The following is a 24,924-nucleotide window of genomic DNA, read 5'->3' on the forward strand; positions in this document are numbered from 1 at the left end:
CCTGAACCAGTAGCCTGCAATACTTCTGTGGCTGTTTCTATAAAGCTGGGCAGTTCAAACGTTGCAAGGACAGTCTGGCGCTTCTGACTCACAGCCTGTAAGTACGTTATTTATATTTAAATAATTTGTCAATGATGATTTAAATGCGAGTTTTGAGCAGTATAGAGTAGCAACGCAATGTGTTAAAAGAACCTATAAGTCATTATAATCAGCAATAATTTACCAACTGGATGCCTCGAATGTAATGGGTTTTATTGGTTTTGTCTCATCTAGTTATGTCTGGATCGTGAAGTAATTTTTCAACTGGATCTTCTTAGTGAACCGGTCGAACCAGTTCACCAAATCGATCTGAATCGTTTGAAATGGTTTGCGTCTCCAGTACACACTAATTCACAAATTACTTAAGTTATTCAGTTTATAAACGTGCCTTACACTCCCTCTGACGCTAAATAAATCAACATCCAGAGTTATTCATTACTCCTAACAATACATTGATTGAACTGCTAAAAGAGAACCAATGATGGGATGTGCACGAGCAGAGCAGCTTGACTGAGTCTTTTGATTGGATAGTTGGCCAATCAGAGCATACCTTGCTTTTTCAGAACAATGAGCCTTGTAAAAATCGACGCGTTTCAGAAGGCAGGGCATAGAGGGGAAACAATAATGTGCATTATGGTCATAATAGAAAATAATGTGTTTTTTGAACCTTAAACCACATAAACAAAAACACATTAAACCAAATACACAAAATAATGTTATTTTTAGCAGCATTATATGACCCCTTTAAAAAACTATTTTGGACTTCTTCTTCCCGTCATTCCAGTCCATTTTCTTATGTGTTTTAGCCAATTTGATGCAAATTCACACCAATGGGATCTTCAATTCTGAATTCTGCACAACCCTGTTTGCGTAACATCATGTTCGTTAAAATGCCAACATTTGGCTAATTTTTAGCCAGCATTTTACTAAGAATATGCTTACATTGCATGATCACATTTCAAAACATTTCCTCAATCGTAACCAGATTAACTGGTAAATGTGGAGTGGTCATTTCCGAAGAAAGGCCAAGCCATGAAGCTTGGTGGAAGCCAGTGTGAACTGTAATTCACCTCTGACACTCATGCTTAGTCATGAAGATTTATTGATGGAAACTGTAAATGAAGGCCACTGAGAACGTCCATCGCCCATTAGTGTGTGTGCAGCAATCTTTCTGGAACAGGGACTATCGATCGATATGATTTCCCAAGACTCCTCTGAGTTGCACGTAGGAGGGGACTGAAGGTTTATTTATGTTCTCTCAAGGACCCTCGGAATACTATAGCTTTCCACTGTGGAAATGTGAACACTAATACAGTCTGTTGTAGAATCTACAATGTAGATATTCTTACAAAGAGGTCATTCCAAACCTGTATGAATTTCTTCAATATCGAAGGCAATCTCTGAACTGGTCTTTTCCATACATTGAAAACATGATGTGCATTGCAATATCATTGTATATGAAGCATCCATATGGTGATGTAGAAGAAAAATATTCTGTGTCTGGGGTGGAAAGGGTAAATCAGCCCCAAATTTTAGAGAATAATGTATTAGATCAATGGATATTTTTCCTGTGCATATTAAAACTAGGCACATCATGTTTGGTGATGTAAAAAAATGTCATTGACATTAAACCTGGTCAAATGCACTGTTAATAGATAACGTTTATTTGCATATCTGATGCTGTAACATTCAAAAAACCTAAAAAATAAACAAATGTTAAACTATTGTACTTGATAGACTTAATTTTAACATCTCCGACAACCCAATTAAGGGAAGAGATGAAGACACATAAAAACACTATTATTTGTAAATCAGTAGGTTGTAAAGATAACATTTTCATTGAGACTTTTTGATATCTTATGTAAGCAGCTATATGAATGCTTTAGCTTCTTGAAAATTGTGTCTTTTATCGGTATAATTCAGCTGCAAAACTCCCTCTGTGTTCGACTTCTGCAGCAAACACAAATTAAAGTGTCGTCCCTGAAGCGAACAGTCTTGGTTTCTCTTGTTGTTGTCTTACCTGTATGGTAGCTGTCAGGGATTGATTCTTTCATCTAGAACCAGGAACAAAGATTGCTTTTAGGTGATGCCAAGAAATGCACCAGAGCCAAGGTGAAGTATTGCGTGCCTTGTCTCCAGTGGAGCGTACGGCTTTGATCAGACGTACACAACGGTTTTGGCACACAAGAGCTTGAAAAGCCCAAACACACCATATAATGGGTATGTGTGTGCTTGAACCACACCTGACTCCTCTGCCCTCATCTGAATGAACCGCATGTGTTTGAATAACAATGTGCTCTTAAAACATCCTCATGAAAACACTGAATCGTGTATTTGCACCTGAGATGGAAAAATGGGTGCATGATCTTAATTTTCTTTTTTTTTGTTTTTAAAGGGATAGTTTAACCAGATCAAAATCAATCAATTAAAACATGGAAAACGAAAAGGATTTAAGTTAGATTTTTTTTGTTCTGTATTTTAGAGATAGACTTTTTTTTGGTCAAATTTTTGGTCAAGAATTTCAGACTTTGTTTTCTTTTGGACAGCAACAATAAAATTAATTAAAACCATTTTTTTAGGTTATGTTAAATACCATTGCACCAAATCTGAAAATGAAAGATTTTGAGGAATGTTAGTAATCTAACAGTTGATGGTCCCCATTGACTTCCACAGTATTTCTTGTGCTACAAGTCAATGGGAACCAACAGCTGTTTGGTTCTTCAAAATTCTTTTGTGTTTAACATAAGAAAGAAATTTATATACATTTGGAACGACATGAGGGTGAGTAAATGATGGCCAAATTTGGTGAACTATTCCATTAGGTTAAATGTACTTCATTTATTCTATATTAGGCTGCAAGGTTAAAGGTGCAATAGGTGATTGTGACATTTTTTGTTATACTGGTTAAAAGTCTCCTCACATCCTGAAAGCAATCATTAAGTTAATTGGTTTAAATGTATTTATCTGTTTTTATACATTCTGTGGAAGGCATAGGACCAAGAAATGTACGTCCAATCAAAATGATTGGTTTGAACATTTTAAATAGCTTTCCTACCTACCTGTCAACGTATGTATCTGCATACCTCTGCACCCTGTTCGTGCAGACAGAATATGTCATTAGCGCATTCACGCACGCTGTGCACACAGAGCTAGAATGGCAGACAAACATCAACAACCCGGTCTTCCTTCCTGGTATTGTAGTACTTTTAAAGTTTTCTCGCTGGTTAATGACACATGATGTAGCCCAGCGGTTCCCAATTCCAGTGCTCACACACATATTTTACATGTCTCGCTTAATTAACACACCCGATTCAGATGACCAACTCGAGCTATGTGAATTAACTGTGTTCCAATCGATATGACCCCTACACCGTGTTCATTGCTCCCTACTCCCTGAGCAGGGGGGTTACTTCACTTCAGAACATGGACTGGAAATTGGAACCGCTGATGATGCCTATTGTAGTAATGTTGTCCCTTGTATTCTGGTCTGTGAGCATAAATGTGTTCAGGGGGCATGGCTTTGGATGGCGATTCAAGGAGGGTGGGACATTCACTTTCAGTGCTATCAGGCTAATGTTAGCATTTTCAAAGATCTGCTATTGTACCTTTAAGAAGATATTAATTAATTTATTTTGCAGGTTTTTGAACACAATTTTGAGTCAATAGTTAAATCTACTTAACTTTATAATGCAAGTGTTTCCATAGTTTTTTTTATATTATATTATTAATGTAATTTTATAGTAAAATAATGTTTAAAAACGTTTTTTGGAACTGGAAAAGAAAAAGTCACTGTATAATTTACAGTGACAAACAGTAAATTGACACTCCCAGAATTCCCTGCATGTCACTTCATATTTGAAGGAATTTTTATTTTATTTTATTTTTTTATAACACGTTTCTTCTTAGTTTTTGTCTTATCAGTTGTGTATATTAGGGTTCACTCTTACATCTAATGTTGTTAAATTAATGTTTATTGAATTATTTAAGTATCATGTATGTCACCATGATGGGGTTTAGTGTTTGTGAATGAAACTGTGTACCTTCTATATAAGTATAGCCCTCCTCATCTTGTTGAAAAGGTGTTTGTGATGAGCTTTGGTTCATCATGTGACTTTTTCTTATCTCCACCAGTTTTTGGTGGTTATCAGTGCATTACAATGGTTCAAAACAGATTCTAATACTACAATATGTTGGTTTATTAACATTACATCAGTTAATGAAATACAGTATTTTATTGTTAATTTAACTTAAGTCTGTATAACCTAAAATATTGCTGCCATATTGTTTTACAGTGAAGTGAAGGATTTTCTTTTTTCTTTTTTTTTTTTTTTACAGTGTAGGCATTTCATATGAATCCAGTTTCCAAAGAAGGGTTTTTAATCAGGGACTGTATTATTGCATTCATTTAAATAAAGCAAGATGCCTTCAAGCACTTGATATTACATTCAATAAACATTTTACTTTATTAATAAACATAATCTGGTTAAATAACTCCAATAAAAATAAATTTAAAACTTCCAGATTGCACTTGGCTTATGAGAGAATGTGTATGCACAGGTTTTACATTGAATGCAGCTCAGCCAGAATTGATAGTTTGGCAAGTTTGAAAAGATTTTTGCAAAAGTTGCATTACCTGCAGCCGTAGCCTAAAGCTTTAGTCGGATTTTGGATAACATTTATTTTCCCCACATACATCCATACATCCTCTTCTGGTCTTTCTCGCCTCCCCCCTATGAGGTGTCATAAATTAAGACAGGTCGTTTCTCCAGAGCATTATCTATCATATAGAAATATGCTGTGTGTGAAGTGGACTAATTCATTATGACTGTGTGTGATATATAACAGCCCCTCAAGAGGGTCAAGAGTACAGAAGAGCAATTAAAGCAGTATAGCAGACATCAGCATCTTAAAACAAACACTAGTATGAGCCAAAGATTTACTGTCTGCTACTCTTCATTACCCAAATCAAAACCGGAAAGGAACTGCAGTAAGTCATGCATGTGACTCTTTCATAAGCATAGTATCAATCATATTACACATTCCCATGAACATCATAGAGTGAGAATGGCATTTTTACCATCACTGTTTAAATGTAATTAATCCAGTATCATTTCACATGAACCTTGCCTTTTCCAAGTGCCAGTGTTTTCTGTTATTGGATTTTAAAGTAACAGTTTATTTTCAAATTCTTTCATTTTGTCCTTCTTTCTTAAGAATATACAAGAAATGCCTGAAATATCATACAGAATATAATTTCATGTTTAAAATATTGAATTACATCATTCTTTCTCAAGTGACATATAAGAAATTCTTGGAATATCATGAAGAAGATTGTGAATTTGTTAAAATCATTCAATTTCCTCCTTCTTTCTTAAGTGGTAAATAAGAAATTACTGGAATGTCATGTGGAATATCATGCATTTTTTCAAAATTATTCTGCCATTTCTGCCAAAAAATGGCTACATTCCTATTTTCAAATTAAACAAAATTTGCTTTTCAAGGTTATTTTAATTAATAATCTGAAAATAAATTTAAATTACTCACTCATATTCAATGTCATGTTGCGAAGTCGTAGATTTTATTTAATATTATACCAAAGAAATTACTAAATCTTGCATGCAAAAACCTGCAAAAGGAAACCTTTCTTTTTTCAGTTCTTCAGTAATGTTAAAAGAACATTTCTTCAAAGTCAATAATGTCCTCAAAACATTAGCAACATTTTTTTTTTATTTCCATATCATTCCCTGAATATTTTTTTTCTGAAACATTTTAGTTGGACGTAGAGAACATTGAAAAGTAACTTTCCCATAATGTTTACAAATGGAACGTTCCCTTGCTGTTTCTCTAACATTCTCATAACCAAGGAAACAAGTTTTTTTTACACATTGAAATATATAGATGTTTTGAACGTTTAGCGAGCATTCAGAAAAAAAAAACCTTTTGGTCACACTTTATTTAAGGTATTCTTGTTACATTGTAATTATACATTTAAGTATACGGAGTAATGTTAATTAACTACATGTTTACTATAGGGTTAGGATTAGTGTTTCGCTAAGGGTTACTTGCATTGTAATTATAATAGTAAGTAGCCTAAATGTAACATGTTTAAAACATTCTGAAAACAAACAACTCTTGCATATCTTAATAGTGGTGTTGTTAGCTGAGTAGAGGTCATAGTTGTGTGATCTAATTGTCCTTAACCATATTTAATGTGCAGTAGCCTACAATACAATTGCCTTTTATATATGTGGCCACAAGCGTGTGTCCATTGTTACTGTAATCTATCACATTACAGTACAACTATAGGACATATTTGAGCAAGGAAACATTCAAATCGTGTTGGTCTGATGACAGCAGCCACTTTATCACGTTAAGATGTTCAAATGGGAGTCTGAGCAGATGGGAGCAGCTGCACCGTCCAGCCGTACCACGAGTCGCTCACTCTGAGTTGTCAGGTCTGATAAACGAGAGCCGAGCTGTTCAATTTCACATTTCGTCCTCGTCATATCCAGCGCTCGGTGATCATGCGCCACTGACCCATGGAGGGCGGGCAGGAGGATATTGATAAAACAATTATCTGCTCGCCGCTCATTTGATTTTCTATTTCAATTACCGCCAGTGAGACGGGAACAGGGAGGATTGCACTATTGATTTTTTTCCCTGTGACAGGAGAATGTGAGACTGCTTCCCAGGCCGCTCTGATGACACCGCAGCCGTGTAATAGCATGCTGTCTGTGTCCTTGTCTGCTTCAAATCTCACTTGTTGCAGTTATGTGTTTGGGGTAAAAAAGGATGTTAAATTACTGTGTTAAGGCAAGGCACTAGAGGCAAAACCATTGTTTTTTTCGGCTATTTTTCTTTCAAAACTTGTTTTGTTTTATAGAAAACATCTATAATACACATTTAGGTTTTTATAATTTTGCATTTGTTTTTTTTTTTTAATCTCCAGTTCAGTATAGCATTTAGCCTACATACACCAAATGTAACAGTTTTATTCCCGGGGGTGGGGTGTTGGTAATTTTTTTTCTTTTTTTACAATATAATTGTATTCCTATAAAGGTGAAAATTATTTAATTAACTCTAATATGTCAACCAAATTAATACAAGAATTTAAAACCATGGCTTTATCTTGTTAATGCATGCAAATTTCCAGAGAAGTTGCTATTGAAAATTAAATAAATTATATATATATATATATATATATATATATATAGTATATATGTATATATAGTTTAAAAGTTAATATTTTATTAAAAGATTATGAAGACAGATTTTTTAATCTAAAAGAGACAAAAAAAAACATATTTAAAGTAAATGTGAGCAATTCTGATTTCATTTTGACATTAAAGCTGTTCTTGACGACAACAACATCAAACAATTTTAAAGAAATATTTTAAAAGACTAGTCATTTTTAAAAAGCCGTTAGATTAACATGTTGGACATGACGTGATTAATCATTTCAAAAACTAACAAATAAAAAACGCTCAAATAGTCACATAATCATCTGAATAGTCTATTAATCTGCATAAGCACTAGTTGTAGTGTATGCTATCATGTTGTAGCTAAATCTTAAACTTTATCTAATCAACTCCAACTATGAGATTCCCATAAGACTCTATCGACACGACTGATAGACAGTCATAAACCCAACCTGCTGAACAGCAATATAAAAGAGCTGCAATGATAAAAGAGAAGGGAAAAGAGGAAGTGCACTGTGGGAAAATCAAGCCCAGTGCAAAGATTTTATGAGCTCCTCCTTTTAACAATACACGGTGATCTCAATCATATTCATAAACAATATCGATACACTGGCCTAAACTGGACCTGCAAACCAATACAGGTGACCAACTTCAACTCAGACTCAAACACCGCACAACTTTTGTTTCTCAGTAAATGAAGAAACTCTCAAATAAATTTTTATTGCAAACTACTTTAAACATCTAATCTAAATTGTGCATAAAACTAAACAAGTACCAATATAAGTCAAATTTTGACATGACAGTGAAATAGGCTATATACAAAATTCTTTGAATACAAAGGTTTATGTTATTGCATCTATAATAAATGTGTTTTCTCCATTACATAACATGGTTAATGCACTTACCTTATACTGCATATGATATATCATATTGCATATGCATTGCAATATAATATTATTCAGTAAATCTTGAAGAATTTGTAAATTGCAGAACATATGAGGTTTTAGGCTGTTGTGCTTTGCAGCAAAGTTTCAAGCTTCCAATTGTTGCCTTATTTTTTCATCTCAGAAAATGTTTTAGTTTATACCAACCAACCTGGATATGAATAAAATATCAGTTTCTTCTCCTCAGCAGCAAATGAGGGTTTCTTGCCTTGTTAAGGCAAAGAAAATGCTGATTAAATTTTCATTTCACTGCAGTCTTTTTGCACCAGACTTTCTGCACTGAAATATCTGTCTGTCCACTTTTCAAGGTCATGTGATGCAAAATAATTATTGAGATGAAAAATCTGAAGTTTCATATTTCAAGATTTCAAGTAGTCAAAAGTAGATCTAATAGAAGAATTACCAATATCCAACTTCACAAATATGATAATTTTCTCTTAAAAATTTGCCAAATATAACAGCACTTACATTTTCAATAAGTTTCATTATTAATAAGTCATAAATAATGGCCCAAGATTTAATTCAAGCGAAATGAAAGATATTCTTTATTGATTGAACATAATTTCTGTTTTGCACCTAAAATAAATAAATTAATTAATTAAGAGCACACCTGCATTGCTATGAATGAAAAAAACACACAACCTCGTGATGCATGACAAAAAGAGGAAACAGCCTTGTGTGAAAGTCACACACGTGTGATGTCTTGAGCAGCCCGACTCTTGTTATATTTACGCTCTATAAAATATATGACCCTTCCCTCTCAGGCTTTTATCCCATGTGGAAAAATTATGGATGGCTGCAGATCACAAATGGCACTCATATCGCATGCACGTCACAGGGGAAATGTAAAATATTCAAAAACACGAGGTGGGGTGTGTAGCGTTTACTTTAGGGAAATTAAATATGAATGGAGTGATACTTTAGCTCAACCTGTCGAGAGTGTGAGGTTGTGCTGACGGAACACAATCAGTGTCTTTCAGGTCGTCTTGACAGCAGACTTCATCTTTTTTTTATGTCTTTTAAATGATGGTGCTTTGGTGATTGTAAGTGAATGTATGAAAACAGTTCTCCTCAAGTTCATCGCATTAACTATGAAAATGTTCCATTACTCAGCTTACAGGTAATGTTCTCAGAATGTTCTGGCAAGGTTCTCTCAAAGTTTTTAGAACATTCTTCGTGAGCTTATAGAGCTTATAGAGAAAATAGAAATACTATACAAATCTAAATTAAATGACTGAACAAAAAAAAATGATTGTAGGAAATATGTGTCAAAGACTGAGGGAAAAAATCTTCAATGACTTAAGTATGCTATGCTATGCTATGCTATAATATGATATGATATGATATGATATGATATGATATGATATGATATAATATAATAGCTGAGTCTGGAACGCAGCATTAGGTTAACATTTCTAAAGTAGCACTTAAAGCACAGCTATGTGTGATTGCTTTAAGTGCATTTTTGGGTAACGCACATGAAACAATAACGAACAATCATAAAATGACTCGTAGAAAACACTCTTAAGAGTCGGTTTCAGATGGTTCAGGGAACTTTTAAAAGTAACTTTCTAATAATGTTTGCTAAATGATAAAATGGAACATTCTCTTAAAGTTGATCCAAAAATTAATATTCTGTCATTATTTACTCACCCTCAAGTTGTTCCACACATGATTTATTTATTTTTTTCATCTGTTGAACACACACAAAAATAAGATATTCTGAAGAATGTTGGTAACCAGCTGTTTGGTGCTAGCCATTGGCTTTCATAGTACTTCTATGGAAGTCAATGGTTACCGGCAACTGCTTGCACAGTCTTCAGAATATCTTCTTTTGTGTTCAGCAAGAAAAAAGAAACTCATATAGGTTTGAAACAACTTGCGCGTGAGTAAATGATGAAAGAATTGTAATTTTTGTGTGAGATATCCCTTTAATGTATTTCCTAATGTTCAAATTACCAAGAAAAAAAAGTTTTTTTTAAACATTTAAAAGACTGGATGTTTTGAACATTCAGAGAACATTTAGAAAATGTTAGTACTTAATAGTTTCAGATGGTTCTGAGAATATTCAAGAGCAACCTTATCATAAACTTTCTTGGTTATTGGAATTTTAGAGTAACATTAAGGGAACGTTCAAGGAAACTGGGCGTGTTTCAGAACATTCAGAGAACATAGATTTAGGTTATGTTTTCATAACTTAACAAGAACATCAGCATAACATTCTTATTATTGTAAGCTTGGCTATAATGCTTCAGAAACAAAGTTGCATAATCTTATTTATCTTTATTTTCAACACTAGATCACTTTTTTTACTAGATCTAATCCATTTTCCTTTTGTTTTTCTTTTAAGGGGAGTCGTGGCCTAATGGTTATTCGAGTCGGACTCCCAATTGAAAGGTTGTGCGTTCGAGTCCCGGGCCGGCAGGAATTGTAGGTGGGGGGAGTGCATGTACAGTTCTCTCTCCACCATCAATACCACGACTTAGGTGCCCTTGAGCAAGGCATCGAACCCCCAACTGCTCCCCGGGCGCCGCAGCATAAATGGCTGCCCACTGCTCCGGGTGTGTGCTCACAGTGTGTGTGTGTGTTCACTGCTCTGTGTGTGTGCATTTCGGATGGGTTAAATGCAGAGCACAAATTCTGAGTATGGGTCACCATACTTGGCTGAATGTCACTTCACTTCACTAAAGTTTCCAGCTATTTTTCTTTATAAAAGCACTCAAAATGCATTGACATTAGTTGAATTCTTTTGGTTACTCAGCGAGCACAGTAAACATTTGCTCAAGAAATGTACATTGTGCTTTCAGCTCTACACCGACATAGAAGTACATAAGCAGGGAAGGAACGCCAGGGATTTAAATCAATTATTCTCCATTCTCGTGTCCATTTTCCAGGCCACTGATCCATGCTGCCCGTCTCTGACAGTCCTCCACAGCCTACGGGGTAAGCAAGCTGAACACAAGCCGCCTGGGCCGAGAGAGTGTAATGATCCACCCACCACAGTCAAGTGCATCTTAACCACTGAGCAGCCCAGTTAATTGCACAACTCACTGCTATAGTCAAAACCAACACGAACTGCAGTAAATGCTCAGGGAATGTGTACTATATGCGTATACATATACTGATATTTCAGATGCATGTCTGCAATCATACTTACGTCACATTTTAGTCATGTTCATGGTTTTGTAATGCCACTATACTAGAAATATTAAAATTGTGATCATGGTATTATCATATGTAATGGTGATGGAGAAAGCAATGGTTTGCAGTTCAAAACGCATTACTGGTGGATATGTTTCATGCAAACACACAGATTATTATTAATTAATTTTTATTTTTAATTATTGTGATGTTTTTATCGAATGTTTGGACTCTCATTCTGATGGCACCCATTCACTGCAAGTGATGAAATGCTATATTTCTTCAAATCTGTTCCCATGAAGAAACAAACTCATCTACATCTTGGATGACCTGAAAGTGAGTAAATTATTATTATTATTATTATTTTAGCAAATTTTTATTTTGGGTGAACTATTCCTGGGTGTAAATGCAACAAGCAACTACTGCTTGACTAGTGAATCACTTTATGAATGAATATTATATATATTGATAACAAAACAGCCAGCATCAATGTTTATGTTGATATTCATTTCTTTGTTATACTTTATAGTCTCTTCTAATTAAATTGTATTGCCCAAATAGATATATAATATTCAGCGTGATTGATTTCACTCATTAGCTCTGTCAGATTGTGTCATTACTAAAATGCCCCCATGCAGCAGACTTCAGAAGTGCTTACTTAATATAAAGCATGACTGTAATCAACATAATGAATCCAAAGCAACTGCTTTGCTGTACTTCAATCTGACAATTGATTTTACAGAATGAGAGAAGCATATTTACAAATATGCATGCACTGCAAAAATTGTTTTGTGAGTGTATACAGCTTGCTGAGTTACTCACTACCATGGTAGTGTCTGAATGTTTACTGCACTGGCACTAGAGTGCACTGTCATGACTAAATAATGATTTATACTCAATTTACACAACCAATTGCCCCATAGAGCCAATGAATTTCCATGACTTTCCAAGGCATTTGATTACTTACAAAGCAGTTTCATTAGAAAGCAATATCAAGCCAATAAAATATTATTAAGCTGAGCATACACAGAAAAAAAATTAGCCATTTGACTTTTCCACGACTGATTTGACCTATTTGACCTTTCCAGGCCTGACATTTTCTGACATTAAGTGCACAATTCTGCATAAATCGATGATTTTAAATCGAGATTAAATTTCTGGACAAAACAATTTATTTCAGATTTACAAACATGATCATTATAGGCTAATAAACAAAATTATATGTAATTTGCTAGAAGTTCTGACAAAATGCTTTTTGTTCCAGCCTAATTATATATATATATATATATATATATTGTAAAATTTATTAAATAATTACAATTGTGAATAAAATATTTAGCTTAAATCATTGTAAGGTAGTATGACAGACCTGTATAAAGAAAAAACATCACTCTTCACTGAGGGAAAAATGACTGAAAGATTTTTATTAACATACAAATATTTATTAATTCATTTATGAATTAATTTCTAAACCAATAGGTTGAAGATGATGATGTTACTTACAGTAGTTAATATTATAACTAAATCATTGTCATTTATAAATAGGAAAGGGTGTGAATTGAGATTGCACCTAAGTTGCACAAATCTGCAGAAATGATTATAATACGATGGATGCAAATGTATGTGTTTTTCTCTTTCCAGGCATGAAAATACATTGAAAATACATGCTGTGACTGAATTTAATCTTCTTCTTTTAGAAACACAACAAAGCATGTTGACATTTGAAAAACTATCTTTCTTTTCCAAACTCAAGTCAGTGAGGCCCATCAAAAGATTTCAACTTCAGAAAATACAAACTATACCAAAATAAATAAATAAATAAATAGGATTTGGGCCATGTATCTGACATGTCTCCAAAAAAATCAGGTGAAATTTCCTTCTCATAATAACATTGTGCACTAAAATTTCTGAAATGCATTCAAAACTTACGGTCCCAGCATCTACTGAAATGCACATTTCCAAATGTCTGTGTTTCTGCTATGCCATTAAAACATTTTCCAGCCAACTTGCAATCAAAATGCATTTTTGCTGAGTAGAACTGCAGGTATCAACCACAACTTTCTAAAATGCGTCATCAGAAAACAGTACAAACAGCTCATTCACACTTTGGTAAGGAAGCATCTGTCAGTGTAAAACACACTATTGTCTGTAATAAACACAAGCTTCTGCAGGACTGCTGGTGGCTATTGTGAATGTAACAGCAGTCTGTATTGAAGAGCATCATCCGTGCAGGTGTATTATGGGAGCGTATTGTGTGGGGCATAAAGGAGCACTTACCTGTTTTCTCTTTGATTTCACAGAGCACGGTGAACAGAGCCGGTTTCATTCTGTGACAGTTCAGCCCATGCTTTCTTTCAAGGAAAAACAGGAAGGATACAGAATAACCGATCATTCATACATGCCATATTAACACAGTGTTTTACATTAATATTTCCTCTGCTGTGCTACTATATGTATCGTCTTGATTCCACTTGATTGTACCTCACAGCACCATGTGAGTTCAGCCAAGGTTTCACATTAAGATTTAGGAACATTATTATGTTTCACATGCATTTATGGAATACTATTCTTTAATTGTTTTAAAGACATTTTTATAAAACCATATTGTTATGTTTAAACCAACATTAATGTGGTAAATGTATCATGTTGCATTGGTCTCTACAAAAGAGGTCTGCAACAAATGACACTGTATATAAGCTATAGAATATTTTCTACACCAACTTACTGAGACAACACATAAATTAATTAAGGCTTTTATATTTTAGCAGCAAATAGTGTTTTTGTTTCTTCTAAATAAACACAGACTATTTTTTTCTAAGTTGTGTTTTATCATTTTAATTTCTCTAGGCCATATTTTTATATACTTTAAAAATATTTTAAATATATTTTTTTATGTAATTTATTTATTTTTGTGTAATATTATCTAACATTATAATTTTTTCAAATATATTTTTGCATGTTATCTTTAATTTTAACTTTTTTTTGCTTTACTTTGTTTTGTTGTTCATTTTAAAAATATGTCTTTAAAATACAATTTAATTTGTATTTTTATATTATATTATTATAACGTTTTTAATGACATGTTACATTTAACATTTTTCTTGTCTCATGTATTATTTTGTTGTTTTATCTACTTTAAAATATTTCAATATATGTGTTGTATTTATTTTTAAACATTTATTTTATTTTATTACAAAATTATAATGAATTTATTAAAGATTTGTGCATGTTACTTCCTACATTCTTTCCTGTTTACCGAGTTGTTTTGTTGTTCGTAATTATGTTACTGTTTACATTTCCCTGAAAAGCCTACAATTGGCTGTTTAATGTCACACTGTGATACCTTACCCATATCGTGTGACAACATGCCCCGCTATTTGAAGCGTGGCGTGCTAAAATAATTATTATTATTCATTTATTTATTTTTTTTATGGACAACAGCAATGCAGTTTTTGTATTCAAGACTGTAGAAATAGACTTTTAAAACCACACAAAAAGTGTGTCGTTGTAAATGCACCTTATTGTTATTAATAAATTGCGCTAGCATAGACAGCATCGTAAAGTGTCAATGTAAAACTAACTTTGCCTGAGCCTCGTCCAGGCTCTGGTCGGTGATGGTCATGATCTGATGCAGAATGTCTCCGATGTCCTGCTTGTTTCTCGGGTCGGTTCCGTCATGAGACACCGGTAAAGCCATCGGGTGTCCGGCGAGGGTCACGCCGCCCAGGGTCTGCATCAGATGACTCTGCTCCTCCATCCTCTGACTCAAAGGTCTGGTTTCTTTTAAAATCCACACAAGAGAGATGCTGATGCCGTCCTGAATCAATGCAATGGAAATGACGGATGCGCAAAAGTGCGCGGAAACAAAAAGTGCTTTAATAAAACGATCCGCCGATGTCCAGAATCAAAAACCGTCTAGTGGCTTGCACTTTGATGCTTTTACTGTTCGTCATTTAGTTTCTTCACACTATTATTCCATGCAGTCCAGAGGCAGCTTCTGCAAAACTTCAGAAACCCCCCCTATGTTTGATTTTCATCCTCGAGTAGAAAATAAATTAGTAATAGAAATGGGATGCATAAAAGCTGCAGTAAACCATTGGCCTTCCAGTGTTCTTCTTCCTGTTGATGAGCTGTGGAATAACGCAGACAGGTTGTTAAACGCGCCTCGCGCTCTTCTGGATGATCTACAGCAGATGTAATGGGTTGTGAGATTCCTGTGTGCGTCTCGTGCGCAGCAGCTCCTCCTGATGATGCTCCCAGTGTTGCACGAGAACCTGCAGGCAGGCGGCTCCGCCCACCCGGGGTCTGCAAGTGTGCACCCGTGCTCACCATTACATACATATTTATTTCCAACGTCTGGATGAGGCTCGGTCAAAGTTAGATTTAAAATTACACTTTACATTGCTGTCCATGTTAATGCAACTTAATAATGATTTATTAATACGAAGCTTCTCATGACACATTTTTAAACTTAAGCGAATATTTATCAGTGTGGTTTTAAAAGTCCATCTTTACACGGTCTTGCATAGCAAGTAAAAACTATTTAGCACCTGGACATTGCACTGTTGCTGTCTAGAAAAATAAATAAATGAATGAATGAATGAACACGACACATATCCTATCCATTCAGCGAAATGTGAACAGTAACACACTTATGAAAAAACAATCAAAAAAAGAGCAAAAATGTACAAAGTCAGCATGCAAAAATATAAAATCAATATAATAATGAAAAATATAAAAAAATTAAAACAATAGCTAAATGGCAAGCATCTGAAAGATTGTATGTAAAAATATTTGATGTATATTAATAGTTATATTATAATAATTATTAAAAAATGTTACATATTTTTGAAAGAGATAGAAACAAATTATATTTAAAATATATATTTTTAGATAAAATATGGTCTACGGAAATTTAGAACTATTAAACACAACTTACCCCGACCTAAAAAATGGTCAGTGTTTATTTAAAACAAACAAAGGTGGTGTTTTTGATTATTTTAACAATGCAGAAAATATTATACAGTGCCATTTGCTACCACTTACCACAAAACAAAAAAACAAGCAATCAATCAAGAAAATAAATAAAAAAATAATGTCATTGCAAAGAAATAAATAGGTAAACAACCATATAAATTCATAAAAAAATAATAATAATTGACAGGTAACCTCAAAAATACACTTCATGTGAAACCATCTAAATGATCTGAATCAATCGAACTGCAACAGTTGAAACTAATATTTCTATAGATCTGTTCAGGTCAAACACAAAATTATAAATAACTACAAAAATAAATAAACAAATAGGTGTAAATATATAAACAAACAAATAAAAACAAACAAACAAATGTAAACAGTAACATTGTAAAAAGGCGGTCTAATCAATATAACAGGTTAAACTAATTTTCTGATCATTACAGTAACTACTGCACATTTTCATTTTTTTTAACAGTTGTATCCATGGTGCATTAAATTAGATTTCATCATCGTCATAGAAACATATTATACAAAATAACTTTCATTTTGTATACAATCTGTGTATATATAACACTGTGATTTTGCAAGGTCTAGTGTAAATAGAGTATCTTGCATGTTGAGAAATGTCATAGCCTATTATTTAAAAACTTATTTCTCTTTCTGTTTGTTTAACAAACTATGCAAAATGTTTGAATTATAAGATCAAGTTGTGTAGGGTTTTTGTGAACTGTTACAAACCTGATGCATTCCGTCCATTATTTCTTATTGATAGTCTTTGTTATACTTACAAAGCAAAGTTTTTAATTGTAGATATTGTATAATGTGAAGTTTGAACATGCTACTTGATGAAATAAATTATATAAATAAAGAAGTAAAAATTAAATTTAAAGGAACAAGGTAAAACATTAAATGAAATGAAATGAAATGAAATGAAATGAAATGAAATGAAATTAAATGAAATTAAATTAAATTAAATTAAATTAAATTAAATTAAATTAAATTAAATTAAATTAAATTAAATTAAATAATCTCGCGGTCTGTCTATCTGCTATACTTGTTGATAATCTTCTCTGAGTCTTGATTGGCCGTATTTCTTGTCCATCGCTCGTTCTAGAGGGTGTTTCCCAGAGCAGTACTTCCGGTACGAGGGGTAAACCCGCAGGAAGTAGCTCACTGGACCACCAACACAGGAACAACAGAGTAAACAGACACGTTTAATCTGTTTTTGGGACTATATCTCCATGATTATGAGATGAGACAGTACAGTCAGTCCCTCGCTCGGACGGTGTGGCGCGTCTGTGATGGTTTGAGCTGCTGTTATAGGCATGAATGAAGGTAATGATGCGCTGATGTTTGAAACTCATCGAGCAGATTAGCACGAGCTTTAGCAGGGCCTGGCCAGCGCGTGCACTCAGCTCTTACTTACATGTGTTTAATCCAAATAACTATTCAAATGTAATCTTATTCATTTCAGACAGCAACCAGAGTACATTTGTGACCAGGTCGCCCTCAAAACGGATACGCTTAATGTGTTTATTGATCAGAAACTGTTAGCTTGCTGGCTAACTAGCATTTTAGCATCACCACTTGTCATTTTGTTTACAAATCAAGATTTTTCGAAACGTTTTAACTTGTGGTGTGGGTGTCCGTGCTTATGTCCTAGTCTAGTTAAGAAGGTTGTTGTTTGGGTTTCATGACAGCTAGTGTATGGTTTAGTAACTTACCAGCTGTGTGTGTTTCTTTACTGTGTGTTTACACCACAAACATCCTCATAAGAGCAATATATTTGAGCTTGGAAGACTGGTTTATCCATTACACCTGTGTGTCCCGCGTGGTTTTCATCATAAGACTTGTTGAGTGAATGATTTCATTTGATGTGAATTGAAAGCTAATATTTATTTTAATTTATATTTCTATTCACTCATGTAAAGCCTGACACGTGAAATAATATGCTTTAAAATGGAACAGTCTAGTGAAAACTTTTTTTTGCACAGTTTGTTGAGCAGAATTGTGCAATTTGTTGCAGATGTTGTTATTTATGTGGCCAAATTTTTTTTTAAATTCTGATAGCTTGTAAATCAGACAGAACTGTATAACAATATAACTGAATACTTATAATGCATATAGATAGAATTTGTGACTATATCTCACAATAATATCTTAGTAAGGTGCTATTTAAATACTTAATTTTAAGATCAAAGGTCTGTAGTTTCAAAACGTGTAATGCAATGCAATACAGTAATGATTGAGAGATCAACGAATAGAGTTACTCAAAAGCCTGATGATCATGCGTTTTCTAAAAAAACAATGTATGGGTAATCAAGTAAACTTCAGTTGCTTCAGTCCAGTAAGTAATAAATGTTATTTTTGCATTTCCTTTATAAAAGTCAGTAAAGATTTCACAACAAAAAGACTTGAACCACAAGATGAAGGTAGATGTTTTTACAATTAGACTAAAATACATTTAATTACTAAAAATGTTATACTGTCAATCAAATGACAGCAGTAGAATGTGTAGTGAAAAGCAGAATTTTCTGCGAAGTTTTGACCATGTAGAAATTAGCATAACGAGTATATAATACAGTAGGCTTTAATAGGGTGAATATATATTGCGCAAGTCATCTTATAATATTTGTGGCTTAATGGATAAACATCTAGTCTGTGTTACCCTTCAGGCAGGCATCCATGTCCAACCATGGAGAGGAGAAAATAACCCCAAAAAGAAGGAAAAGAAGACGCTGCATCGCTGAGGAATCTTCAGCCTCTAACTCCGACTGAGGGTTGGCACATCCGGACGGAGAACCGGAGAGCGACCAAGGGGTGAGGGGCGAGGGGCTGGTGCTCAGAATGGCTTTCCTCGACAACCCTGCCATCATCCTGGCCCACATCCGGCAGTCGCACGTGACCAGCGATGACACCGGGATGTGCGAGATGGTCCTGATCGACCACGACGTGGATCTGGAGAAGTGCCATTTGTCTGTGGCGTCCGCTGGTGGAGGCTTGTCTGGGGGTTCGTTTGGGGACGGCAGCAGTGGAGGAGATGGCCAGACCTGCGATCTCTCTCAGTCTGTCGACATCACCTCCAGCTGGGACTTTGGCATCCGACGGCGCTCCAACACAGGCAAGTAGCTGTCTGAATCTCAGAATTGGCTGCTTTTGGGGCCCTGAATCCAGCTTACTGATGTGGTTGGTACAGGTAAAGACGAAACGCCCAAAAACTTCTCACACTAGAATTTAAGATTGTTAAATGAGATTAGAAAAGCAAATATGGCCCAGTTACGCTTTATTTTTACGTTTGTGTAAACTCCGAAAATGTTTGTTTTATTACAGCTTTCGGCTAGATTTGGAATGAGAACCGTTTCTAAACCTGCTGTCACAGAAACTTGAAAGGCTTCCCTGTAGCTTCTCACCGAAACAACAGTTTAACTCTTTAAGGTTCAACTCTTTCAAGTATTGATAAATCACTGCCCTATTTTATTCCCTTATTGTTGTGGCAATTTGTCCGTGTATTATCAAAAATGGTATCGATTATTTATTTTATTCAAGGCATTGTATTGAAGTTAGAAATTCCAGTATTGTGTCTCTCAGAACAACTTAAAGGAATAGTTCACCCAAAAATGGAAACTTGCTCAACCTCAGGCCATCCAAGATGTAGGCTTATATGAGTTTGATTCTTCATCAGATTTGGAGAAATGTAGCATTATATCACTTGCTCATCAATGGATGCTCTGCAGTGAATGGGTGCCGTCAGAATGAGAGTCCAAACAGCTGATAAAAACATCACAATAATTCACAAGTAATCCACACCACTCTAGTCCATCAGTTTATGTCTTTGGAAGTGAAAACTGTGTTTGTAAGATACAAATCCATCATAAAGACATCTTTAACTTCAAACTGTTGCTTCCAGTTATAATAGGATCAAATAAAAATATGGCTGAAATAAAAAAACATAATCTATTATTAGCTTCCTCCAGTAAAAAAATTATCATATCTGAATCAAGAGAAATATATGTATAGATGAAGCATCGTTTTCAAGCAAAAATAGTTAAGGAACACACTAAACAAATATGTTGGTGTATTTTGAAATTAGAGGACTTTGTCACTAGAGCAGTTATTATTATGGATCATGGACTTAAAAATTTAAAGCAACAGTTTGTCAGATAGTTAAAATGCCTTAATGTATTTACTTCTTACAAATACACAGCTTTTGGCTTCACAAGATGTTAACTGATGGACTGGAGAGTTGTGGATTACTTGTGAATTATAGCTGTTTGGACTCTCATTCTGACGGCACCCATTCAATGCAGAGGATCCATTGCTGAACAAGTGATATAATGCTTAATTTCTCCAAATCTGGCATGATGATGGGTACATATTCAGCATAAGTTTTCAATTTTGGATGAACTATTTCTTCAAGAGTGCTCATGCTTATCCTGCGCTCTCAGCATTTTCAGTATGTGGCTTTGCATTTTGCAGAAGGTTCAGGTATGAGCAAGACAATGGCTTGTCAGTTTTTCAGTGTGAGAAAATGCTTATTGGTCACTACGAGTTTACGAACCGATAATATCAAACATGCACAATGTTGAAAAGTCTGCTAATGGGATGTCGGCCTAAACTTAACCTTGCACGCTTCTGCTTCAGTTTGCTCTGTGGTGTCGGCCCATGAATTCTTCTCTTTCTCTCTGATTGCAATTGAAAGAATTGCTTCTTAAATAGTGATTATTCAGAAAACCGTTAAAGCAATCCTCTAGGAACCAGAATCTTTAAGTGGAATCTGAATCGGAGCCAGAATCGTTTGTTTCCCTACTATTCCTTACTTACTGATTATCAATAGGCTGAAACCTGGGAGCAAAACAAAGCAGAAAGTTAGGCTGGACTTAAACACTCTATATTTTTGCTGCTTCGTCTTTCCCTTAAAGCTTTCCTGTTAAAGCAGCTACATTAGTCTTTACTGTACCAGCCACTCAAAACTGAGCAGGACGAATGATATGTATTGGGGCTCAATAAATGTTTACACAAATGAAAAGGAAATTGCTAAAAATCTCAAGTGGTACCATTTTAAATGAAATGTTTCTATGGGGGAATTTGTTATTTTGTTATCTGATTTTCCTTTTCTTTGATCAAGGGTTAATCTGATTCTGCTTGTTGGCTGGGAATGGAAACTGACTGAAATTGATTTGTACTCTTAGATGATCTTGCCTTTGCAAACCTGTTTCCAGTGCTAAAATAGGATCTTTTGTCTTAAGCTTATCTGATGATTTATTTAAACAAATCTAAATCTTTCTTGTTTTTCAGTATTAATCCTGTTCAAAAAGTTAGTTTTAGTGTTTTGATATTGGACTATTATTACAGAGAATATCAGAGAATATTTTTTACAGTAGAAAGCAGCAAACACCCAATGTTTTATATAGAAATATCTTTGACTGATTCTCTAATTAAATTCAAAGAGTAGGCTAATTTGACAAAGCAAACCTTTTTCGTCAGTTTCTCACATTACAGTTGAGTTATACTTGGTCTGTTTTGTTAAGGGAACAATTTCACAATTATGAATGCAGATTTAGCCATAATTATGTAAGGCTCTAATTATATTATGCTTGTTCAAACAGTTTTTGGTCAGTGTAAAAAAGACTGAAATACCGGTGCTGAGGTCTGTTCCTGGAGTCGTTCAGTTTCAGTCAGTGTGTTTTGTCACGGCAGCTGTTGAAATGCACATTAATCCTGGGCTAGGGATTGATAATCACTAGCACTCTAGCTTTGTAACTTTGATGAAGTGGATGTGGCTTAGCGCTTTTTGGGATGCTTTTGTTGGGGAGGGGGATCTTTGAAATATTTCTCTATTATGTACCATCTGAACAACTTGTGCCCAGGACGACAAGACAGTTTCGTGAGACCTGAGCCTGCTGGTAAGCAAGTGTTCAGGACAGGAAACAGTGCTGAAAATATCAATATGAATCTGATGAATCTTATCTGTGAATCAAATTCAGTTTGAATTTCAGCTATTCATTCTGTAATCTCAAAAAGACATTCTTTAATTGGATATACAATTTTTTTTATAATCATTTCATGACTTTAATTAGTTGAAATAGTTGTTGTTGTTGTTTTTTTTAATGGTGTTGAAATCCAACTGGGTCCCACAGACCCTTAGGAATACTGATTGAATCATCACTCTAAGAACAATTATACAAAAGCTGTCTCTGGGTATATGTGGCTAATATGTACATTTTGGGTACTAATAGGTATCTTTAAGGTACTAATATGCATCTTTAGAGGTAAAAAATATAATACAATTTAGAAAACACAGTTTAATTTAAAATATAAATTGAAAAACATTGACCGATCACTTTTTGTCAGAATAAGTATGTTGTTTAATTTTACAGTAATGTATATGCTAAATGATTATGGGACATTTCATCCACGTTTTTACCTTTTATTTTCACCGAAGTTATTTGAAACAATAAACACTTTACTTTTATTTGATATGATTTTTATGTATATAAAATCACTTTTGACGCAACAAAAGTTAAACACAGATAATATAATAAAAAAAAGTAAAAAAAAAAAAAAATTATTAACAGTGTTCAATATTGTAAAACTTCAAAACTCCTGTCAGGCAAGCAATAGTCTAACATATACATTGTGAAATAGAAAAGATCTATGTATGAGGTACTTCAGATGTCAAATGTTGCATTATTAAAATGCAGTATGGCGAAGTGTTTGCCTTCGCATATTTGCAAATAGAGTACATTTTTTTAATGCTTTGTGGTTACGATATCATGCACAAAAAAAAAAAAAACCTTTCATGTGTAAACGCTCCTCAGGTTAAAGTTAAAAAAACACTTGAATTGAGTATAAGAGAAAAACCCTTTAAGAGAAACAATTGCCCTGCAATTAAAGGGGCTTTCATTTGCATACACACTTCAAGTTCAAGTGCTGCATATTTGTACACACCAAAATACCAGCCAAGTGCTCTCTGGACGAGTGTTTTAAGTGTACAAATTGGACTAGTTTAAATATGTTCCAGACACATAAAATGCATACTGAACTATATGCATATATGCAACTTGACACCAATCTTTTATTTAGTCTACGTACTGCATACATGCATATAGTTTAAAATGCATTTTTTAGTGTTTGGAAAATAAAGTACTATGTATATCAGCTGTAGACCTCATGAAGTAAATGGAAAACGTCTTGTCCTTCGGTGTAGACATTCTGGAATGTTCGTAATAGTCGCAATATAGAGTGTTTTAATTCCATTCATTTTCATTTTTTTCCTTTGTGACATTTTCATGACATTAAAAAATTCTCATTACTGCAACGGGGAAATAGTTTGAGTATACATCAATGTGGTATTTGCTTTAATTTACATTGAATTCATGCTGATTTTAATAATAATAAAAAAAAAAGTTTAGCAGCTTTTCTAAATTACAGTAATGAGAATGAGTTTGTTTTGAGTGGGAAATGTGTTTTATTGTCTTGAAAATAATGTCACAATTCAACAAACTTAATTTTCTTCATGTAAAATATACCTGATCATTTGTTTGTGAGATTCATCAAAACACTTTTTTTTTTTGGCTGTATACTGGTGAAGAAAACTAAGATTAGTGTAATAGTGGATCAAGTTTGACATTGATTTGTTAGATGACAGGTGATTAAATATTTAAATAATCAGTTTAATAATAACCTGCATTTTTAATCAAAAATGTATCTTCACATAAATTGTTCACCAGGTGAATTCAGCCCTTATATTGGTTAATCGCAGTTATAAAATGCGTGAAATGTTTTTCATTGACCACTTTGAAGTGTAATGGGGTCACACCACTGACAATGTTAACAGATGAAAGTCTTTTCATTTAAAGCTCAAAGATTGGAGCGATTGAGGAAAGAACGACAGAACCAGATCAAGTGCAAAAACATCCAGTGGAAAGAGAGAAGCTCGTCACAATCAGGTACAGTAGCCGTGCTCAAAAGAGAAGTTTGCATTCATTTTCTGCTCTTTATTTCTTCTCCTATGAGTATATTGTTCTTCTGTCTGGATTTCTGTAGCAGACGACTTGAGCTCGCTGTTTGAAAAGAAGGACTTTAAGGACAGGCCCCGGAGCACAGGCAGTAAATCCACACTCTCGCTGCGGCTAGAACAGTGTCCTCAGCAGCTCAACAACCCCTTCAATGAGTACTCCAAATTTGATGGCAAGGTGAGTGCTTTTCTGTTCACACTAAACACTTTTCCTCTGAAATTACATGCTGGATTTCTTTAAATAATGAGGTTTTTCAAAGTCAACATGAGACCTTTGGCTTTCTTAATAAGTGTCCCTATCTCTTATTGTAAAGAAATAAAATACAAGCATCCATCTGCCTTCATTGGTGCTATATAATTTGGCTAGTTAGCTAAAATAATCTTTTATACTGTAAATGTATTTATAAATATATACAGTATATATTCCATTTTTAGTTAGTTTTAGTCATTTTGTTGTATGTTTTTGTTTATGTCTGTACAGTTTTTAATCATTTGTATTTCATTTTTAGATTTTTTTTGTGCAAGTAATTTTTTTTTTAAATTTACATTTTTTTTTTTTAACAATTTATATATTATTACTTTTTTATATGGTTATTGTTTCCGTTTT

The 24,924-nt window shown here is 34.1% G+C and overlaps 2 protein-coding genes across 5 annotated transcripts in view; one reads left to right on the forward strand and one right to left on the reverse strand.

Moving 5' to 3' along the window:
- LOC132140224 (pre-B-cell leukemia transcription factor 3-like) overlaps positions 1 to 15,540 on the reverse strand; it is a 45,185-nt gene extending 29,645 nt beyond the window's left edge. For all 3 annotated transcript variants that reach the window (XM_059549040.1, XM_059549042.1, XM_059549041.1), the window contains exons 1-2: positions 14,905 to 15,540; positions 13,601 to 13,674 (exon numbers count right to left, since the gene is read on the reverse strand). In XM_059549040.1, the coding sequence (XP_059405023.1) occupies positions 13,601 to 13,674; positions 14,905 to 15,080 (250 nt within the window). In that variant the 5' untranslated portion in view covers positions 15,081 to 15,540. The remainder of the gene's footprint in view (positions 1 to 13,600; positions 13,675 to 14,904) is intronic.
- A 1,900-nt stretch (positions 15,541 to 17,440) lies between these two features.
- Positions 17,441 to 24,924, forward strand: part of LOC132140614 (target of rapamycin complex 2 subunit MAPKAP1-like) — a 36,289-nt gene continuing 28,805 nt past the window's right edge. The window contains exons 1-5 of one of the 2 annotated variants that reach the window (XM_059549435.1): positions 17,441 to 17,635; positions 18,976 to 19,421; positions 22,168 to 22,203; positions 24,160 to 24,249; positions 24,347 to 24,495. In XM_059549435.1, coding sequence (XP_059405418.1) covers positions 19,148 to 19,421; positions 22,168 to 22,203; positions 24,160 to 24,249; positions 24,347 to 24,495 — 549 coding nt within the window. In that variant the 5' untranslated portion in view covers positions 17,441 to 17,635; positions 18,976 to 19,147. The remainder of the gene's footprint in view (positions 17,636 to 18,975; positions 19,422 to 22,167; positions 22,204 to 24,159; positions 24,250 to 24,346; positions 24,496 to 24,924) is intronic. The other variant, XM_059549436.1, reaches the window with a different exon arrangement.

The sequence above is a fragment of the Carassius carassius genome, chromosome 5 (assembly GCF_963082965.1).
Source record: "Carassius carassius chromosome 5, fCarCar2.1, whole genome shotgun sequence".
In the NCBI taxonomy this organism is placed as follows: domain Eukaryota; kingdom Metazoa; phylum Chordata; class Actinopteri; order Cypriniformes; family Cyprinidae; genus Carassius; species Carassius carassius.